Here is a 20,214-nt window from a genome sequence, read left to right on the forward strand (position 1 = left end):
CCTGCATTGATCTCACACAGTGTTTATGTGGACTCCAGCCATCATTCATTTCTTCTCTGGCATCCAGAGGCCATAATGGATTATTCTGTATAATAATCATGATAGTACTTAGCTGTTGTCTAGCATTTGCAAGGCATTTTATGAAGAAGGTTCATATAATTATCTCCATTTAACTGTTGGAAAGTATAGGCTCAGAGACACAAAGTGATTTGTCCAGGTCCATGAGCACCATGAGATGTGAGGATTCAGGGACTTCCTAAGACTAAACTGAAATTTAGATTTGAGTCCAGATCTAGGCAATGGGCTGTCACCATCACCACGGAGGTTCTATGCTTGGGGGTAATAAAATTCAGACATTTTGAGGCTATGGAGATCTTATCTCACTGCCTTAAAGTCAGCTGAAGACAATCACAGGATTAGTCTTTAACAGGCCTAAACCATCTGTGCCTGCGAACCGGGCCGCACCTAGCTGGTGCAGGGGACGCTCAGCAGCGCTTACAGGCACTGCCCGCACGCCCTGCCCCGGGAGGCAGGAGCGGGGCCAGGTGTGTCCTCAGCCCTTCCCATCCGCAGTGCTTCCAACTATGGCACAAAACTGTGTGTGTGCTTAGCCCGCACCTCCTCCCGGCCTCGGGCTAAACTCCTGTCCTTTTTTCACAGTCTCCTTCAAGCACCCAGCAGCTGTCAAGTGCGAGCCCTTGTCAGCTCCTGTTTCAGGTACTGGAAATGTTATTTTACCTTTGCAACTGACATCAGCCTTGAGGTATTTCATGATCTACAACAAGCGACTATGAGAGGAGAAAAAAGTTGCTTGTTTGGAGAGGTGTTTCTACAGGTTTCTAAATGAGATGCAGGTCATTTGAGAGCTTGTGATGTGAGGTAGAAACAGTTTCCAGCCCTTCTCACTGTTTCTGCAATGTTTGTTTCCCAGCCTTTAGGCATCTGTAAATGCAAAACATATTTGAAATGACAACAATTGGAAGAGGCAGTTTGGTAGCTCATATTTCTTAAAGCACATGAAACTCCAGTAGGTAGCTGGTTGGATAAAGTGGATAAAGCATAATCTCTGTGTGCACCATAAACAGTTTGTCTACTCCCAGTAATGGGAGAGAAAGAGCGGGAGAGGATGGAGAAAAGTGAGGATTATGGGTTGATTAGAGGGAATGATTTCCCACAAACATTTTATGATTTGCTCCTACCTTCAGCCTGTGTGAAAGCGGGAGTCTACAATAACTTTCCAATTCCTGAAAACAGCTACTTAGAAGCTGCAGTGGGTTCACAGGAGATGTTTGCTCCCCTCTGGAGGCTGCTGCCCTTGTGGGGGTGAGTCCTCAGTTTTCCTAAACCAACCATAACCTCGTGGAAGTGCATTCCCCAGGGCAGAGAGCTGGTCTTCCCCTTCCCATCCCTTAATTTCTGACTCACCAGGGGATCTGCGCTGGACCTCACCATGTCAGGGCCCCATGTGATGATGACACACAGCTCATGACAGAGTTCAGAAATGTCAGTTCTCATTGCCTAGTGCTCTCTACTTTTAATTTTTAAAAATTACTATTAATCTTAGAAAAAGATATTTGCATTATATGTTGCTACATGTACCATTGTTGTTGAACCTGGTAGACTGCAGTGATGTGATATCTCTTCAAGGAAAAGTATTCTCAGCAATATGAGTTTTCATGGAGCTGGCTCTTACTTGATTTGATGCCAGCTGGGTGGAGAGTTTGTTTTCTTTCTTCCTAATTTATTTATGAGCATTTCAGCAATGCTTTTGGTCAGTCAAAGAATGAACAGAATGCTGTAATCTTTTAAAAAAATGGAGCTTTGATCAACTTTTGAAGGGAAATCAAACAAAAGAAGTTTTAAGTGCTAGGGCAAAGGAAAGGGATTGACACTACATTATACTGCTCAGTCCTTTAAATGTTATCTTATGCCAAAATCCCTATGTTTTGCTTTCTTATTTTAGGGGGAAAAAAAACCAAACCAAAAAGCTTCATCTTAAAATGGCTTCTTTTTTGATTTGCCTACAAATAGAAAGCACTTTATATACCTCACTTTATATCAGGGAATTACTAGTCTCTTACCTTAATCATGCTTTGCAATAGGGTAGGCCTGCAGCTCACTAATGCCTTCCCCAGTTATTGCAGGGGGAAGGGGGAAAAAAATCTTTGCCTACTTATATAAGAATGATGTAGGGAAACTGTTTGCAAAAGCCCCTTTTCCTGGAACTGGCCTGGAGGGTGATGGTGTAAGAGCTGTTCCCTGCTGAGATGGCTGGGCCTGCTTGTTTTGCATGAGTGGATGTGGTACTGAGGCCACATGCAGAGAGGTGCTGGGAGCAGAACTCAGCTGTGGCAGTGTGCACAGTGAAGATGGGAGCTTGTGGTGCACAGGAGAACTGCTGAATGACAAGGTTTTTGTCTACCTGCAAAGGAACCCTTAAAAATAGAAGCATTAAATGGGAAAACTGAGAAAGTTTTTACCTGGGATTTTCCATCGTCAAATAATGCTGTCTTGGAATAAGACACCATACCTTTTTAATAGCAGAAATGTAAGTAAGCCTGAAGTGCTGGCAAGAAGCAGAGGTGTGCATAGATTTAAAGATAACCTTCTCTGGTCTTTTTCCCACCCCTCTGTTTTAAAAGAAGCCCCCATGAGTGGGGAGATGAGAGAATGGAGAGCATGGCTTATGTCTTTCCTCTTGCACGGATGCCAGAGGGAAATGTTATATTGTAGAACCTGTTCCTCCTAAAATTGCATGGACAACAGTACCATGAAGAATAGTACTAAAACCTACAAAATACTTATTTCCTTTTAAAATCAGAACTGACTTTTAAATTGCAAACAAATGACTACAACTCCTTAGGGACTGTATTCAGATGTACTGCATGACACACCACAGGCCTAGTGAGCGCCAGAGCCACTTGTCAGCTCCTCACAGCATCAGGATGCAGCAAGCATGGTTACACTGTGAGGTTGAACCCCTGCAAAGAGGCAGCAAGTCTGAGCACTCTGCACCTTGAGGAGATAACCTGTCATTCCTGAACTATCAAGTAGGAAGAGGATTTCACTGGTGACAGGCAGAGAGAGGCAATTACTTAAACAGTTTTATGCTGGACACTCCCCCAAGGGAAGACTAAAGGGCTGGCTTACTCAACAGCCACTGCTGATCTCAAGCATATTTGTCACTTCAGATTTCACCTTTAAATTGTTTTCCCATATACTCATACTTATATCCCTTGTGCAAGTTTGTCATGTTTTGGGTGGGAATAAAAATTATCACTGGCTGAACAGTCTTTCCTTCTATCTGTCCTCTATTCCTGTTTCTTTCAGTTCTGATCAAAACATAGTATGAATGTATAATCTTACTGCACATAAAGCATGCAAACACTGTTATGCTTTTTGGAGTGGTGTAGTGCAATGTGAGAAGAACCTATACCTGCTGGCTGGGGGCTATCTTGTATTCTGCTTGGCGCTATATGCTTTTAACACTGCCTAAGAGTAAACCAGACAGAGATGCTAGTCCAGACCACTATAAAGGTTTGTTAGCATCTTTTTATTTTTTCCATTTGTGGCAAGGTAAAGGTTAGGTCAGTGTTAGGAAGGCTGTTTAAAGCAGTAAGACTATTTGGACTTGGAAACAGAGCATCCAGGGAAGTTCTAGAGACTTTGTCATGGATAGTTTGAAGAAAAGTTTTAAAACCTGTCAGGATTCATGTAGATATTGCAGTTGATCCTGTCTTAGAACAAAGGACAAGATCCAATATCTTGTAAAGATAGCAAATATTTCTGCGTTGGCTGTGCAGAACCAAGGTGCACTTGTGAACTGGTGGTAACACCCTTGGCTTGTGTGGAAGTAAGTGTTAAACCAAACAACTGCCTTGGGGGCTCTGGCCCTGTCTCTGCAGTGAAGTATCTCATCTTGCACAGCCATCAACGACAGACCCATTGAGTAACTGAGCAATTACAAAGTCCTCTGACCCCTGGCATAACCTCCCCATTTCTGGCAAGCAGCTGTTGAGAAACGTTCTGAGATGAAGATTGCACATGCACCATTGTGTTTAATAGTTACCGGTGTCTTTAGCCTCCAGGAATTTGTCAGATCTCTTTCTGAAATAATTTGTGCTCTTCGTTTCCAAACTCAGGTGTGGATATGCTGGCTGCTGCATATGCCTTGGGCTCCACAGCTTTGTTATACAAGGTGAGATTTGGCTGAGGCTGGCAGTTTCCCAGAGCATCCTTGGCTTGTGTGTTTTGAGAAATCCCAAGTAATCTCTCCCTTCCATGTCAGGCACAAGTCTACACATCTGTTACAAAACTCCATTCTCAGCACATGGGGGCACGGGGGCTGCAGGAAGAAAGTCAGGAAGGGCTGTGAGCTCAGTGGGAAGTTGGCTGCTTTTGCACAGCAGAGGAATATGGGCGGGTGGCTGCCCCTGGCTAAGCAATAGTCAACTGAAATATAGGGGCAGCCCTGTTCCTTAGTGTCTGCAAGAGGGAAAGCTGATCAGCTGAATCTTGCTTCTCCCTGGGGCAATGGTTCCTGCTGAATCCTAGCCAGGGATCTTAATTCAGCTTGTTGCTGAAATCAGCAGGATGGAGCTGATCAGGAAAAAATGGGTGGTGTGGCATCCACCTGCCACGTGTTCTTCCCTCCCACTCATGCTGGAGACACCACCAGTGCTTCCCTTCCAGCTGGCAAGCCGGTGGCCTCATTGCATCACTCATTCCCACTGCTTTTGGAGTTGCATGTGTTTGAGGAGCAACACTGGAGTCATTTCCCTGAGCCTGCTTGTCAAAGCAGTCGGCAGCAGTCTCCCAGTGGTCCTTCAGGGACCGTGATACCTGATGCCAGCATTCGGCTCCTTTGAGGGTGTGTTCTTTGCAGCACTGTACACATGCTGCAGCCCCAAAGGCTCCTCTGCCAGGGATGTGCATTTCACACCTGCTTTACTGCTACAGGATTACAGCCTTGCTTTGTAAATGAACTCCTCTTTCTGTGATTAGAAACACCAGCATGCCGACTTCCCCAGCAATATTAGCAAGGACCTCTTAAGGTTTACTGCTTGTTCCTAGCAGCTGGAGATAACACTGGGAAATCCTGCAAATTCGGCTTTTCATCTGAGCTATTACTGCAGTGCAGCACATTGAATTTTGAATACAGAAATTACATGGAGTGGCCTTATCCTAGGTGAATTCCTGCTCTTCTGGCAGCCTGTTTGCTGTCATGTTTTTCCCTATTGCTGTCAAAAAATTGCCTTTTGCAGGCAGTTGATTGGGTGGGGAAGGAAAGAATTGCAGCACTTGGTGCTCTCCCCATAAAAATGCCAACTTCCCATTTACTTAAATTTGCCCTAAGCACCTTTTTAAAAATGTGGTTCAATTTCCCTCTTTCAGAGTTTTAGCTGGCACTTGTCATCCTGGTATGTTACTTAATCAGTCCCTGTCTGAATTATCTGCGAGGATAATTGATGTTCCTGTCTCCAACAAGCTGAAAATTGTTTCCACCCAGCCTTTGACATATAAAGGGACTTTGTTTTCTGCAGTGGGTGTTCTTGTCTCATAGGCAAATGACCCTGGCTGTAAGGCTTGCAGAATGGAGTGCAGCTGCAGACACCTGCCTTTCCTCCCAGGCAAGGAGAGGTGTGGTGCCCTTTCTGGATTAAAGCTAAGCACTGTCTCCAGATCTCATCCCATGTAGGCAGTATTCATGTTGCAGGAGTGTGTTTTGCTCCAAACTGTTTGATCCTGTCTTTTCTGAGGGTGGTTTAAAGAATCCTGTCTAAGGAGCACTTTCCAAATAATGCTGAAACTCACTTCAGGACACAGCAGCCAGCATATCCGCACCTGAGCAAGTGAAATTCTTTGGGTACCAAAAGATTGCCAGAGATCCAGCCTGGTCACACTGAACTTATTTGAACTTCAGCCCTTTCAATGGAAAGGTAATTAGTCTTCTGAACAAATGAGTCAGAAGTTCTTACTACCACTTTTGAAAGTTTAAACCAGTCTAGTGCTGCTGACATGCCTTTGGTGTGTTCAGTATTGCAACATATTTTGAGATGGTAGTGTGACTGGGAATCAAACTGCCATGAGCAAGGTTGCAGCTACAAAATCTCTAGTAAGACCTAATATTTTGCTTTCTGAATTAAAAAATAAAACCCCAATTTCTTTAGAAGTCCAAACTGTTTCTGAGTCAACAATAGAAATGCCTGAGTCTGCATGCTGCTCAAGACAACTGTCCACTCTTCATTTATCCTATTCATCTCAATGTGATGTTGTAGCCTAAAAGTTATGCAGTGCCCAAGGGGAATGTTGACCTCTGCAGCACCATTTTTCACAAAGGCCAGCGAACAAAACATCCACTTCTCTTGTTCCAGCCTCCCAGGATGCCTACCTTGTGTCTCTACGAAGCCCTACAAACTAATTACTAGAAAACCTCCCCATCTTGAACTTTCCCTGAGTTTGATCTGCTCTCACATGCTCAGCATGCACAGTTGTGGCATTCTGTGAGAGCCTAAGGACAGAGTCAGGTAAATGGATTAAGAAAAAAACTATCCTGAGGGGTTTAGTCCTGGTGGTGCCATCCTTCTCCTACCAAATGAAAAGGGGAATTTTGAGCAACAACTGCACTGAGGTGCTGAAGACACCAGAGGGCTCTACTGCCAGACGTACTGCTGGATTGCTGCAAAGTCCACAGCATGTTGCTCTCGAGGTATGCTCTCATTTTTGGTGAGCCAGCCCCGAGACGGGCTGTTGCCAGCAGCACGGGCCTCGGCATCTTACTTCACTTGTGACAGTGGCTTAAGTTCCGATTGCTCCTCTTCTCAGCTCTTCTACCTTTTATCAGGATATGGTGGTGTTTGGGAAATCTGTGGAAACCCATTGTGCATACTGCATCTTGTGCAAGGGCCAAGAGTATGCTGAGAAAGCACTTTTTGCCAGCACTTGGCTTCATTTGGAAAGCCACCACCTTTTGGTGTTTTTGGTGGTGTCATAGTTCTCCCCAGCCTGACTGACAAATGAGCCTACCTGTAGTTGTGCTCCTGCCCTTCCTCTAGGAAGCTGATGTTGAAGGAGTGCCAGGCTTGCTTGGATGGGGAAATCGCTTACATGACTTGCCTTGTCTGTCCAAGAATTTTGGCTGCCTCTGTTGGCATGATAGAGAAATGTGTTTGCTAGGCTTTTATCCTTAAAGGGATAGAAATTTGCTAGTATTTTACGCTTAAAAGGATGTAAGATTTCTTCAAAACCAGAGCACAAAAACATATACGTGTTCTCAGTCTGTTGCCTGGGACATTAGTCAGGCAACTCCTAATAAAGCTAAAGCCTAGCAATGTGAGATTAAAATACATTAGTGGAGGATAAATTGTCTTGCACAAAAACCATCTAACTATGCATAGAAAATGTGCCCTAAGCCCAGTATAATTCTTACTTGTCAAAGCCTTCACGATACTTAATGGGTTAACGTCAAGAATGTCAAAGGGTTTTATTGTACTTGTTTTAATTATTTGGAAATTGCTCTTCCTGACTCGAGTGATGGCTGGAATTCTTACGTGGCAGTTTCTGCTTGATTTCAAAACATCTTGTCTGTCTGATGAGATGTGTGAGTGCTTGCGCTCCCTGTCATTTGTTTATAGCAAAGTCAGGGAACTGCTGGTGTGAAAACCCAGTGTGGGCTGGAGCGGGGCTCTAGTTCGTACGCCTGGGGAACGGCGTAGATGCATGCATCAGAGCCGTGCTGTTGCCAGCCGCGGGGACAGAAGACACGGATGGCCGCACTCCCGCGGCTGCCGGCGGGCCCAGACCCGCATTAACATATCTTTGCTTTGCGGCGCGCAGTCCCAGCCCCAGAGGTGCTGCCTCGCGCGGAGGGGCAGCCCCGGCGGACCCCGCACGGGCCGCGGCCCCGCGGGGCCAAGGGAGGCGCGGGCTGCCGCAGGGCGCCGTCCCATTGGCCGCCGGGAGCGCTGCTTTGCATGTCTCCGCCCTCTGGCCACCCCATTGGCTGCGAGCCGGCGGCGTTTTGCATGGCCCCGCCCCCCGCGCCCGCTGGCCGGTGCTGCGCTGCGGTGCGGTGTCGGGCCGGCGGCGCGGCGCAGTGCAGGAGCCGGAGCCGGAGCCGGGCCGGCAGCGGGGCTCGGCCAGCGGCAGCAGGAGGAGCAGGGCGCAGGCAGCACCGCCGCTTCGCTGCCGTCTGGCGGAGCGGGGCGAAGCGAATCGGCCGGCGGGTCGCGCCGTGCCCGCTCGCTGCTCTCTCCCCCCGCGTTCCCGTGAGCCGCTCCCCGCCCGGGTCCGTCGGGTGCAGCATGAAGTGCGGCGATGGCCCGGAGAGGTAAGACGGCGGTGAGGACGCTGGAAGACCTGACGCTGGACTCCGGGTATGGTGGTGCGGCGGACTCTGTGCGCTCCTCCAACTTGTCGCTGTGCTGCTCGGATTCGCACCCCGCGTACCCCTATGGAGGAAGCTGCTGGCCGCACCTAACTGACTCCATGCACAGTCGGCACAACAGCTTCGACACCGTCAACACCGTCCTAGCGGAAGACTCCGAGGTGCTGGACTGCGCGGGGCAGCAGTGCTCCCGGCTCCTGCCCGACCTTGAGGAGGTCCCCTGGAGCCTGGAGGAGGTGGAGGCACTGCTGCTGCCGCCGCCGCCGCGCCGGGAGCCGCGGGCGCCGGGCGCCGCCAGCCCCGGGAGCCGGGATGCGGCGGCGCGGCTCTCGACGCTGGTGAGCCGGGCGCTGGTGCGCATCGCTCGGGAGGCACAGCGACTGAGCCTCCGCTTCGCCAAGTGCACCAAGCACGAGGTGCGGAGCGCCATGGAGATCGTCCTGGGCTGGACGCTGGCGGCCCGCTGTACGGCAGCTGCCCTCGGCGCCCTCTCCCTCTACAACATGAGCAGCAGCGGCGGCGACCGCTTCAGCCGCGGCAAGTCGGCCCGGTGCGGACTGGCCTTCTCCGTGGGCAAGTTCTACCGCTGGATGGTGGACAGCCGCGTGGCCCTGCGCATCCATGAGCACGCCGCCATCTACCTCACCGCCGGCACCGAGAGCCTCTTCCGCGACATCCACGCGCGGGTGCTGGCCGGTCCCGCCGCCCCGCTCCCGCCGCCCGGCCGCCCCCCGGCCGCCGCCGCCGCCCCGGCCGAGAAGGAGAAGGAGGGCGCCGAGGCGCCCCGTTTCACCCTGGAGGCGCTGGAGCAGACGGTCAACAACGACCCCGAGCTCTGGGGCTTGCTGCAGCCCTACCAGCACCTCATCTGCGGAAAGAACGCCAGCGGTAAGTGCGGCCGCCGGGCGGGACCGGGCGCCACCGACCACCTGTTGCGGCGGGCGGGCCCCGTCCGCCCCCCGGCGCTGGGCGCGCCGCCGCCGCACCTGCCGCCGGGGCCGGGGGGCTGGGGAGGGAGCAGCGGCGCGGCTGCCCCTGCGCGGCGGTGCCCGGCCTGGGGAGGGCTGGAGGGGAGCTGCCGAGCATCCCCCGCACGGCTCTGCCGCGGCGTGATGGGCGTGAATTCAGGGGCAGCTGGCTGGGTGTCTGCGAGGGCTGGCTGAGAGACAGTGGTTCAGAGCTTCAGTTTTCCACAGGAAATGGCAGAAGCGCAGCTGAGCGCTTGCAGGCGAGATCAAACTTTTGTTACATATGCAGTGGTTTGGCCAGCGATTGCGTGGTTGGCGCTGAAATGCAGTCTTTCTGGACAGATTTCATTCATGTTGCTGCATGTTTACTCAGAGCTTGACACAAATGCAATACCGTGATGCATCAACTTCCTGGGCATTTTTTCCCTTCGTTTTTTAAACGATGAATCTAATGTTTTTAATAAGTTGTCCTTCGGTAGAGTGGCATTCCAAAGCTCATGTTCCTTATTTCAGCTCCCTCTGTTTGTCAGGGAAGTGAAAATGGAACGAGACGTGTTTCAGGGAGGCAGAGTTAAAATAGGGTGGTTTTTTTCACAGCTTCTCCTAAGCGTGCACAGACACATGCAAACACTTTTATTAAGCTTAAAGTCAAAATACCTGTCACGCTGAGATGCAAATATTTGGGGAGGGGGGTGTGGAAGAGGAAGGGAACTGGGAGAACGAGGGTAACTGGAAGCCTAGATCACTCTCCAGATAAGCCTTGTTAAGTTGTTAAAGCCACAGAGGATGCATTACAGCTAATTATCTATTGTCTTAAGGCACCTTCTATCCCATAAGAGACCCAAAGGAGAACGCTGAGTGGGAGCGAAAGAAAGGAGCAGATATTCCTCTCTGCTGTAAATAGATGTTGCTTAGTTCTGTTCCTCTGGTGGTTTTACTCCAGCAGTGGATGTCCTCCCCAGAGGCTTTGCTGAACCACCCCTCAAAATGCATCTGACCTCGGGAGCTTGTGTTGCAGGACCCCGGTGTGTTATTCCAGTGCTGGTGCAGGCAGGCATGGCTTCCCCAGGAGTGCCACCGTTGTTTTTTTCCTTGAGTCCTGCTACGGTGCCTGTAGGTTTCAGATGGCCCTGTGTTGTGTTTCTGACATTGCAGCACTGGCTGTGCAGGCTCCTACTGAGCCTTTCATTTTGTTTTGCGGCTCTCTCTAACTCCCTCTGTATCAGCTCAGTGGATTTAAATGAACTTCATTCTGACCCTCATTTATCTCCCTTCTAGGGACACAAAACAGAGTTTTTCATCTCCTTTTTTTTTTTTTTTTTTTAGCTGCCACAAATCTCCTTGGTAGCTCAGTCCTTAGTTGAGAAAATAGCATTTTTCTAAGATGTTTGAATCAGACCCTAGCAAGTTATCCATTTTGTTTTGCCTCTCTCCCTATGCCTACCTGCTTTCTATGCAGATATCTATAATGTTGTTTTGCTTTTTAGCCTCTTCTAATACATAGTTTGGCATCCTGTTAAATATATTTAGAATTACAAGAGCAAGAGCCAGGCCTCCCTACAGTAAAAGCCATTTTTTACTGCTGTAAATGTTTATTTAGTTTTAATCCAAGGGTGTGTTGCCTGCTCTTAAGTACTTTCAAGGTAACTAACCAGGCATTATAAACCATTAAACACAGTCTGTTTCTTCACCAGTGAGGTATGTATCTGTTTATATAGTCCTCACCATTTTGATGTCTTGAGTGCTCCATGTTTGGTTGCAAATGTTTCCTTTTCAGGCACTTAAAACAGGTGGGGAAATCTGGTGTGAGAGATTATTTGACCGGCTTGAAACTGTTGGGGCCGTCTGTAGCAGAAGGCTTGGCTTGCTGGAAGCTGCATCTCTGTTTAGTTGCCTAACCACAAGTTCATCCTTCCTCCATCCTCAGTACTTGAAACACCATGATAGCACAACTGAACAGGTAGCAGACTTCTCACATCTCTTTGCACCTCTCCAGGAGAAGAGACATGTCTTGTACTCTTGAGGTTCTATAAGTTGGAGTGTCATTTCCCAGCTGGGTTGCACATGACCACACAAGCACTGGAATCAGTGAATTTGGTCCAGCAGGTGTGGATAAGAAGTAGTGGTGGGGTCCCTTCTGGACGTACCATGGCCAGTGTGATTTGAGTGAAGGCTGGGGATGGAAAGCAGTGCAGAAGCAGACTCTGTAGCAGTTCCTTATCTGCAGGCGAGTTTTTGTGGGGAGAGGTGCCTCTGTCTGGGAGGCAAATGTCAAACCCTTGAAAAACTTCCAGGTGAAATTCAACACCCTTAAGTTCATCCGGACTGTGAAACAGGCAACCCCTGAAGAGCATGGGATGCAAGTATGTAAAGAACATGAGTTTGTGTGTGATGCAGTCCAAGATGGCTCTGACAGTGTTTGTGAACACAAGTGTTGGGGAAGATGGTCTGAGGATCTGCAAGACACAAACCAGCCTTTCAGGGCTTCCCTATAAGTTGTACGGAGTGTTTAGTGGTTTCAGCTGAGGTTTTATAGCCTGATGTCATACTTGGTCATCTTGGAAGCTGCTGAATAAGAGCAGTATTGCAAGATAACCTTCTCCTTCCTATAAATGATGGTCATGTGCCTTCAGACAAAGATGTTTGAGCCGGTTCTTTGTATGGGCCCTTGAGCCTGCTGGGCTCCTGTTGGGAGTGTTTGCCTGAGCTTGCACAGCTGCCTCAGCTGGAGCCCCACTCTCCAACAGGAGCCTGCTCATTGCTCTTGCAGGCTCAAAAGCCTGTGGATGAAGGTAGTGGCACTCCTTCATGTGTTGCAGGCAGCAGGCCATGTGTCCTTGATAAGCCCCTTGATAACTTCATGTGTGGGACAGGGTGGGAATAGCAAAGGCAAAGCAGGTGATGCTGTCGGCAGCGAGCTACTGGAGTATGGCAGCAATGCTGGCATATTGACTGAGCTTATCTTTCTGACTACTATATCAGAAAAAATAGACCTTAAAAGCACTCTGAGATAGTAGTTTCCATTCCTCCCCCCAGAATTTTAACTCCATGGCTGAATGAAAATGAAAAACTTTACATTTGGGATTTCATTGACGCTTAAATGTTTCAATTATGAGCTCCATCTCAACAGCACAGTGCACGTTTTACATCCTATAACAGTTGCACGGAGTGTTATTTCCCTTGGAACAGGGGGAGAAAAATACTGTGTGCTCAATGAAAGGCAGTAAGAGCTGGCACCTCTGTGGTTTAAGCCATATTACTGTAGTTTCTTTATTGCTTATCAAACCCTTACTTTTATGCCAGATCTGAGAAATGCTTTGAGATGAATGGGAAGTTTCCCCAGGTCTTGGATCCAGTGCAAATCATTGGAGTAAATCCATATATGTTGTTTTAATGGGGGAGCTTGGATGGCAGGTCCAAGTAGCTCAAAGTCACCTGCTTGGTATTATGGAGGTCCTCTTTCACTGGGAGGAAGGATGGTATTAGAAAACACTTGAATTAATACATAGTTAAGAAAATTGGCTTTTCCTGTTTCAGTCTTTGGGGATCTCCGTGTCTTTGTGACAGAACTTTTGGTGGGAGGTACACAGCTGGGGAGCTGGGGGATCACAGGGTGGAGTTTTCTGTGGAGGAGTCAGCATGTGCAACTCTGCCTTGTCTGTTTGTGTACAGCTTCTAAAAATAGTCATTTGGAACCCAGCTACATCCCTGTGGTTCCTTCGTCTTGTTAATATTATTTAGAGAAGAAGATCAAACTAGTTAGAAACCCAGGATTAGGTCAGGCTTGGCTGACACGTGTCAGCTAACCTCAGGGTAACCTCAGCCTCTTCTCCTAATTCAGGCGAACTAGGGGGACTCTGAGCAAATGAGCAGTACCAATATATAGGCACAGCTTAACCAAATCAATAAATTCTTTTCAATTTTGATTCATATGTATACATACATGTGTGCACGCAGAGACCATACCCTCCTTTTACTGGCAAGCATACTGTTATCTGTTACTTCTCTGCTTTTTGCTGTAATTGAACCATTCAGGATGCCATTCAGGATGCCATTATGGCCTGAGGGGCAGTGCAAAAATCAATCTAAAACTTGTTTCGGCTAAGATGATAGGGAATATTTGGACACAAAATGGAATTTTATGCTATTTTTTGGCCTTATTTTAAACTCTAATTCCAAGAATATCCTTCCCCCTCCACCCCCATTATGTTTCCGTTGTATTTTTTTGCTGCTTAAAAAAAAGTAATATAGTTGAAGTTTCTTATATGTGCCAGTATATTATACTTAGAGGTTTTTGCTGTTTTGTTTTTACCATCTATTCCAGGGCACTTGAGGTTGGCATGAGTGGTGGTGCAACAAATGATGTGTAGTTTTGCTTCATTCTCTTACCTGACAGTCTCCCAAGCAAACTTCCACACCATCTTTGAACAAGTTATGAGTTTGTCTCCTCTCCATTCCAAGCATGGTGGGAGGGGGAGAGGGGGACAAATCCCCAAAGGGCAGAAGGTTTTGCCTGTTTGTGGTTTGTGGCCAGTGATGCTGGTGGGAACTGGGATGGCAGTGCAGAAACCATGCTCCTTCTCTGTTGTGAAGGGTGGGTTGCTTTGACCCTTGGTGTTAGCAGGAGTGGAACAGAAGGATCATCAGTGTGTGTGTGTGCTTCTTGAAAACCTCTGTTGCCTTAAGAGAACACCTTGAAAAGCAAGCAACGGTAGGACTGGGAAATAGAGACCCATTGGGAGGTGAGGGTTTGACTCACTGGATAATAAAGGTTTATTTCCCCTCTGGATGTTTTGATTCATGTAATTTGTTTCAGTTATGAGTCTAACATTAAAAAAAAATTAAAAAAATACCAGAATTGGTTATACTGGAGGCACCCAGGATAATCATAAAGCTTATGTTTGCCAATATGATTATTGTTTTTGTCATGTTGGAAAGTACCTTAATAGCATTTATAGCCTTGGCCACGCTAGGGAGTTTTCAGGCTGCATCTACATTACTTAGTTTCTGATGTAAACGAGGCTTTGGAATGATGATTGGAACTGTGATTGTGTATACAAAGGAGCATGTTAGGGGAGTAACAGTATAGTTTTAGCAGTATATTGGGTTCCTGGCTTTTTTGCTGAGTGCTGACATGCTTCATGGAGTTTTTCAGCCATCCTGTGAGCTGATGACATAAGGTGCAGGTGAACATTAGGGACAACTTTATGCCTTTTCCTAGTGCTCCTGCAAATGCTCTCCCTTCCACTACTTAAAGTTAATAAAAATGAAAAAGACACCACTCTTAGTGTGTTGGTGTTTCTGCAGTGTGTGTCATACCAAGCAGTTGGTTGTCTGTCACAAACCTTCCACATTGTCCAGAGTAAACACGTGGTAGTGCAGCAGCTGGGAACATCTACAGCCTGAACCCTTTCTCCCCTGCCTCGTTAGGGGTTGATTTCTCCTATCTCAGAAGTTAGGCAAAAAGCTTTATGGTCTTTTCCTCACCTTTCCTCTAATGCAGATGTGAAAGAAGAAAGCCCTGCTCTATGAGATGACACCAGAGGTGGAGAGAGCTGTTTGCTGTAGCACATGGGTGTTGGGAATGAAGTCCTCTGCTGGGAATAACTTCTTATGGCCAATGTGTAGTGCAGAAAGAGGGGGGAGGGGCTCCTTTCAAGTGGTTTGCTGAAATTAGCAGCTTTCATGCAAAATACTTCTGTTGCTGGCCCAGCAAAGGATGTACAGGAAAAGCAAGGAGGGGATGGATGAGGGAGTTCATCACCAGGCTGTGTTTTCTTGCAGTGAGTGTGATGAGCAGCAGCACTGCCACCGTTCATGTCCCTGAGCAGGGTGGCATTCTGTGTACTCGTGGGGGCTGAAGTGGATGCTTGGTGGATGGTAAATCACATCAGTGCCTCTTCACTTTCCCTGTCTCCTCCCACTTTCAAGATTCCTGCTGCCTCAGTTTCCCAGGCTGGGTCATCATGTCCAGCTCTGACAGCGATGCCTTCCTGCCAGTCCCTTTGTGCCAGCACTCCTGCCCATGGCTCTGTCTGCAGGCTGTGTTCCTTTGCCCAGCATATAGGAGGCTTTAGCAAGGCATAAAAATTAAGTAGGGACTATTTTCTTTCTTTGCTCTTGTCCTTGTTTACTTGCTGACCAAAAGCAACCTACTGTACCATCTCTGTAGAAATCTGTAATTACAATTGTTATGTACCTGATAAGTATTTTAAAGATTTCAAAAGACATTAAGTGAAAATTACCCCAGAACTTGCATGGCCAGCTTAATACCCTCTGGTTACTTTGCCAGAAGTGTTCAGTTAGGCAGCCTGAAAAAAACACAGGCATTGTGAAGGACTGTGATAGCTAAATGGTCACATGTGGCTGGTTCTTGGTCTGCCCTTGCTTTCAGGGGTTTCCTACAACCAAAGAGTTTCAATCAGTGGCCACATTTGTCTGGCAACGCATAGGCTTCCCATTTTCCCAGAAGGTAACATAGTTATCCTAAGGATGTGAGGAGATAAAATCTGATGTCAAGTCACTCCTTTTGCTTTCCATAGGGCTGCATTTCTGTCTTGTAAAAACAGAAGAGAGGAGGACACTGATCAGGTGAAATGAATCGCTGGGGAGGCAGCTCTTGCCTTGTTCTGACAGCAGGAGTGAGGGGCATGTTACTGGGAGCAGCTGAAGAAGGAGCCACTGTTGGTGTGGATCAGTTCAGCAGCATGGATGGGGCACAGGCACGCTGACACCTTGCTGAGGCTTGTCTCATTTACTTAAATTTAACCTGATGTGCTGATGATCTTGCATCATCACACTTCCTTACTCTGGCAGTTTGTGGGTAAAGAGAAAGTTTTACAGCATGGCTTATGGGACATGACCATTTTCTTGGGCTCCACTGAAGAGGTCCCTGTCATCTTGATGGTATTTCATCCTCTTCCTTGATTCCTAGGCTGAGTTCATAGGAAGCACAGTACCCTTTTTTGGTGTAATTGCCCCTAAAAACAGCCCAAGAGATTTTATAGTATGGTGAGAGGGTATCCAGTGGTAAATATGTGGGCCAGCTTGGAGGCTGAAAAGGTGCTCAAGAGACTCAAAGTTTCCCACAGGGATTCTCTTGGCTCATCACTGATACGGAAAAGAAATTGTCTTTGATTTGGTTTAAACAATACTGGATTAATAAGGAACAGGACAAAAATTAGACACCCTGTACCAAGAGACCTCAGGAGAGGTGATTGTGTGCCTGATGAATTAAGCTGACAGAGGTGGATAAGGGAAGAAGGACTTGTTCACCCCAGTTGGTTCCAGGCCACTTAAAAGCATGGTGTTAGACCTGGTGTAGATCCCTGTGGGCAGTGTAAATCCCTGTGTGGCTGCCTGATGTTGATGCTTGGTGGGAACGTGGCTGGTGTGACCCTTGGGGACTGCGCTCTTCCTGCCATGATGCTTCAGATATTGGTACTGGGATCTTCTGAACAATACATGGAAGCACAGGAGACAGGTAAAGCTCATTCTGTGGGGGTTTAAGGCAGCTGAAAGCGAAAGTGCAGGGAGGGATCAGTGCTGCAGGATGTGTGGGAGGCGGGGGGATGCTCGCCAGGAGATAGGAGCACACGAAGGCGTTAGAGCTGAGCCGCGAGGGACTGGTAATACTTCTGGGTCAGCAAATTCACAGCCTTACGTGGCTTTTCCAGAGCTCTTATGTGCATAGACCTTGCTCATGTGAACAGCACATGGACTTCACACAGCCGTAAACGTCTTGGGACGGGCTGGTGAGTGAGCAGGAGAACAGGAACCCCTGAAAAGATTAGAGAAGAGGCCTCTTCAGGGACCAGATTTCTGTCTTCAAGTGCTGTGGAGTAGCACCTGGACCTGCAAGAGTCTGAGGCTTTAAAATTCATAAAACCACCCTGTTTTTAAATTGCACTGCTATGAAATATTGCTCCCAGGTGGGGGAAGTGAGCGGGGCTGGGGTTGCAGCAGAGGTATGTTGAATGTATTTGCATTTTTGAGGCAATTAAATAATTGAAGGAAACTTTGCATCCTGCAGTGTTTTGCAGTTTCTCTGGCCCTATGGTAGTTTTGGATAAACACTGTTGGGCTGTAGTGCCTTCTCTTATGTGTTGTGTTTGGCCGTGATTAAGTTGCTAGTCAGGGAAGGTTGGCTTTTTCTTGCAAAGAGCTAAGCAAGTCTTGCAGGCCTCTCTCTGGGATGTTACCCAGCAGGGATTTGGAAAAACAGAGGTTGTGATGCTGTGGGCCATATGTACTCCCAAGACTGCAGGTTCTTTACCCCAGGTGAAGCATCTTGAGTTCTCTGTCACCTCTAAGAAGTGAATGTGGCTAGCAGTAAGGCAATCTGCCACTGGGGAGGTGGGCCAGATGCCTGGGGATGGATGCTGGACTCCCAGACCTTCGGTGGGAAGTGCTGCCAGCAGAAATAAGAGAGATTTCAGAGGTCATAGTCATTTTGGCTACCCACTGAGATGCTTTTTTTGTGGAGAATACTAAGATTTTTTTTTCGCTTTTGGTGTACTACATGAGCATGTCTTTGCATGCCAGCATATCACAGAAATTGGTTTCACTAAATCATTCACTGTAAATCTGAGTAGGTCTATCATTTTGCTCTGGGTTGCCATATAGCAGAGACGCTGCTAGGGGCTAGATGCAGGTACCTCTGATGCTGTTATTTCCCTAGGAGCTTATAAACTAAGGATCACAGAACACAGTACTTCAGAAAAAGTATCCCTGTGCTACTTGTGTTATTTAACTTCTCTAGTGCATGTCTTGTGTGGGGTGCTGTGTGAGTCAGGCTGTTCCAAAGGTAGTGCTAAACCCAGTCCTGTAGTCCTTGTTTGGGCAACATTCCCACTGATTTTGGTGGTAAGGACAGCCTGTCAAACACTAAGATCGGCTCTTGCATTTAGTAACAAATTACAGAATTAAGAATTAAACTCCGGAGTCAAAGCTGTAGGCCAGGCTTAGTTTTGCTTAAGATAAGCTTTTCCAAAACTGAAGATGAGTATCAGTACCTCACTGCAGATAGTTATTCCTAATTTGAAAGGATTTTTTTTCCCATTGTTTCACTGATTAATGGTGTTCAGCTTGAAGATTGCACAGCCTGTGAGGCCTTGTGCTGCCTGGCTCTAGCCTATTTCCACTGGCCCATATAAGAAGAATTCTAAAAATAGTCCAGCAGTGTAGGTTTTCAAAAGTAAATTAGATTTTAAAAATAAGAGGTTCAGTTTAATTATCTGGCATGTTCTCAGTAAGGAGGAGGAGTTTAAAAATAAGCAATTTTTCTAACCTGGAAAAAAACCCTCACCCCAAGCATAGCTGTGCCTCAGTAGTTAGGACCTGCTGTTGCTTTGCTGTTGTGCTTTACCTATTAACTAGTTCTTCATTATACCAGTATGCTCAGAAAAGAATTGCCTAGTGCATCAACTGTTTCTGGAGAATGAAAACAGTTTTGCAAGCTGAGTGCAGGGACAGACAGCAGGAAGGTGCAGAGTCTTTTTAATGGAAAATACCTGCCTGTGGGAATGCATATAATGCCTTGCTTCCATCTTAAAGAGCATGTTTGGTAGAGGATGGGTAAGACAAGGAGGAGTAGTTTAAAATATTCCACAGGTTTAAATGTAGGAATGGCATAAACAGCAGTGTAATGCAAAGGATGAGCTTAGGCAGCAATGTTCTTGCAGCAGAATGCTGGGAGCCAAGATAAGTAAGTTGGTGACGCTGTCTGACATGCATCAGCGGTTAGACTGTGGTGGCTGAATGCTTCTAAAGCAAGATTAAATACAAGAGAAAAACACCCTAGCCAAAACTCATTCCTTCTTAAGTGTACAGATAGTCTAAATGATCTTCAGGAAGGATATATGGGTTGTCACCTCTTTTCAGCGCACAGAAACTGTCTATGCGTGGGATAATTGGCAGGTTTTATAAGGAGACCTGTGGTGATGAGAGCCCTCAAACCACCAGAGCAGATGGGGATGCTGATGTCTGCTGCCTCTGCCTCCTCTGACCAGGGATATCATGGGGAAAGAAAGGCACGAGATGGACCTTGAGGTTGTGGATGGGTGGGAGAACACTGCTTTATCAGGGCTGGTGATGTTCTGATTACAGGCTGTGTGAGGCAGGAGCTGGTGAGTCACAAAGTGTTTTCTGAGGTTTGGGGCTGGATGCTCAGGTGTCAGCCACTATTGCAGGTGACTTTTTTCACTGACTGAGGAGGCAAGGCAAGTTTTTCCTCTGGATGGGACCCTGTCCGCCACCTTTGTCAGCCTGAGATCAGATGGCTCTGATTTGCCCAACCTAGGGCTATGTTTTGAGACTCCCTGGAAGTTTACCTGGAGCCAGGCTGCTGCTGCCTGCTTAGTAGGTGCTTCTCATGCAAACAGTGCAGACACATCCCAACTGCAAAACTGGCTACTGAGCAGATTTAAACCTGTAGCATTGACTGCTTGTGCAATCCATGTTGCATACTTCTGACAGTGCTGGTAAGACATTCCTGTCTGGAGTGAGAGGGTGGAGTGCAGACACTGGGGTCTTTAGCATTGGGATTTACACATTTTCTGGTCTGGTAAGGTCTGAGTTGGGTGAGTCCCTGGGAAACATCCTCTTTGGGGCAAGGACATCACTTAGAGGGAAGAGGTATTAAGGAAATGAGGACTTGTTAGTTTACTTCTCCCCTTGACTGTGACTTGAGAAGCATCATTGGGGTGAGTTCTGTTGCTTCTTCCTTTAGAGGTTTGCAGTGCTGTTGGCATTGCACTGATATGCAGAAAAAGTTGTTGATATTTAAACACAAATGTTGGCCATGGCAAAAGGAAAAATTAAAACAAATCAGCACACCACATAAAACATCCTCTGAGCCTG

The 20,214-nt window shown here is 47.4% G+C and overlaps 1 protein-coding gene across 2 annotated transcripts in view; it reads left to right on the top strand.

The window, feature by feature from the left end:
- The first annotated feature begins 8,316 nt into the window (after positions 1-8,316).
- Positions 8,317-20,214, top strand: part of BTBD11 (BTB domain containing 11) — a 167,953-nt gene continuing 156,055 nt past the window's right edge. For both annotated transcript variants that reach the window (XM_030959343.1, XM_030959344.1), the window contains exon 1: positions 8,317-9,274. In XM_030959343.1, the coding sequence (XP_030815203.1) occupies positions 8,317-9,274 (958 nt within the window). The remainder of the gene's footprint in view (positions 9,275-20,214) is intronic.

Source organism: Camarhynchus parvulus, chromosome 1A (assembly GCF_901933205.1).
Source record: "Camarhynchus parvulus chromosome 1A, STF_HiC, whole genome shotgun sequence".
NCBI classification, from domain to species: Eukaryota; Metazoa; Chordata; class Aves; order Passeriformes; family Thraupidae; genus Camarhynchus; species Camarhynchus parvulus.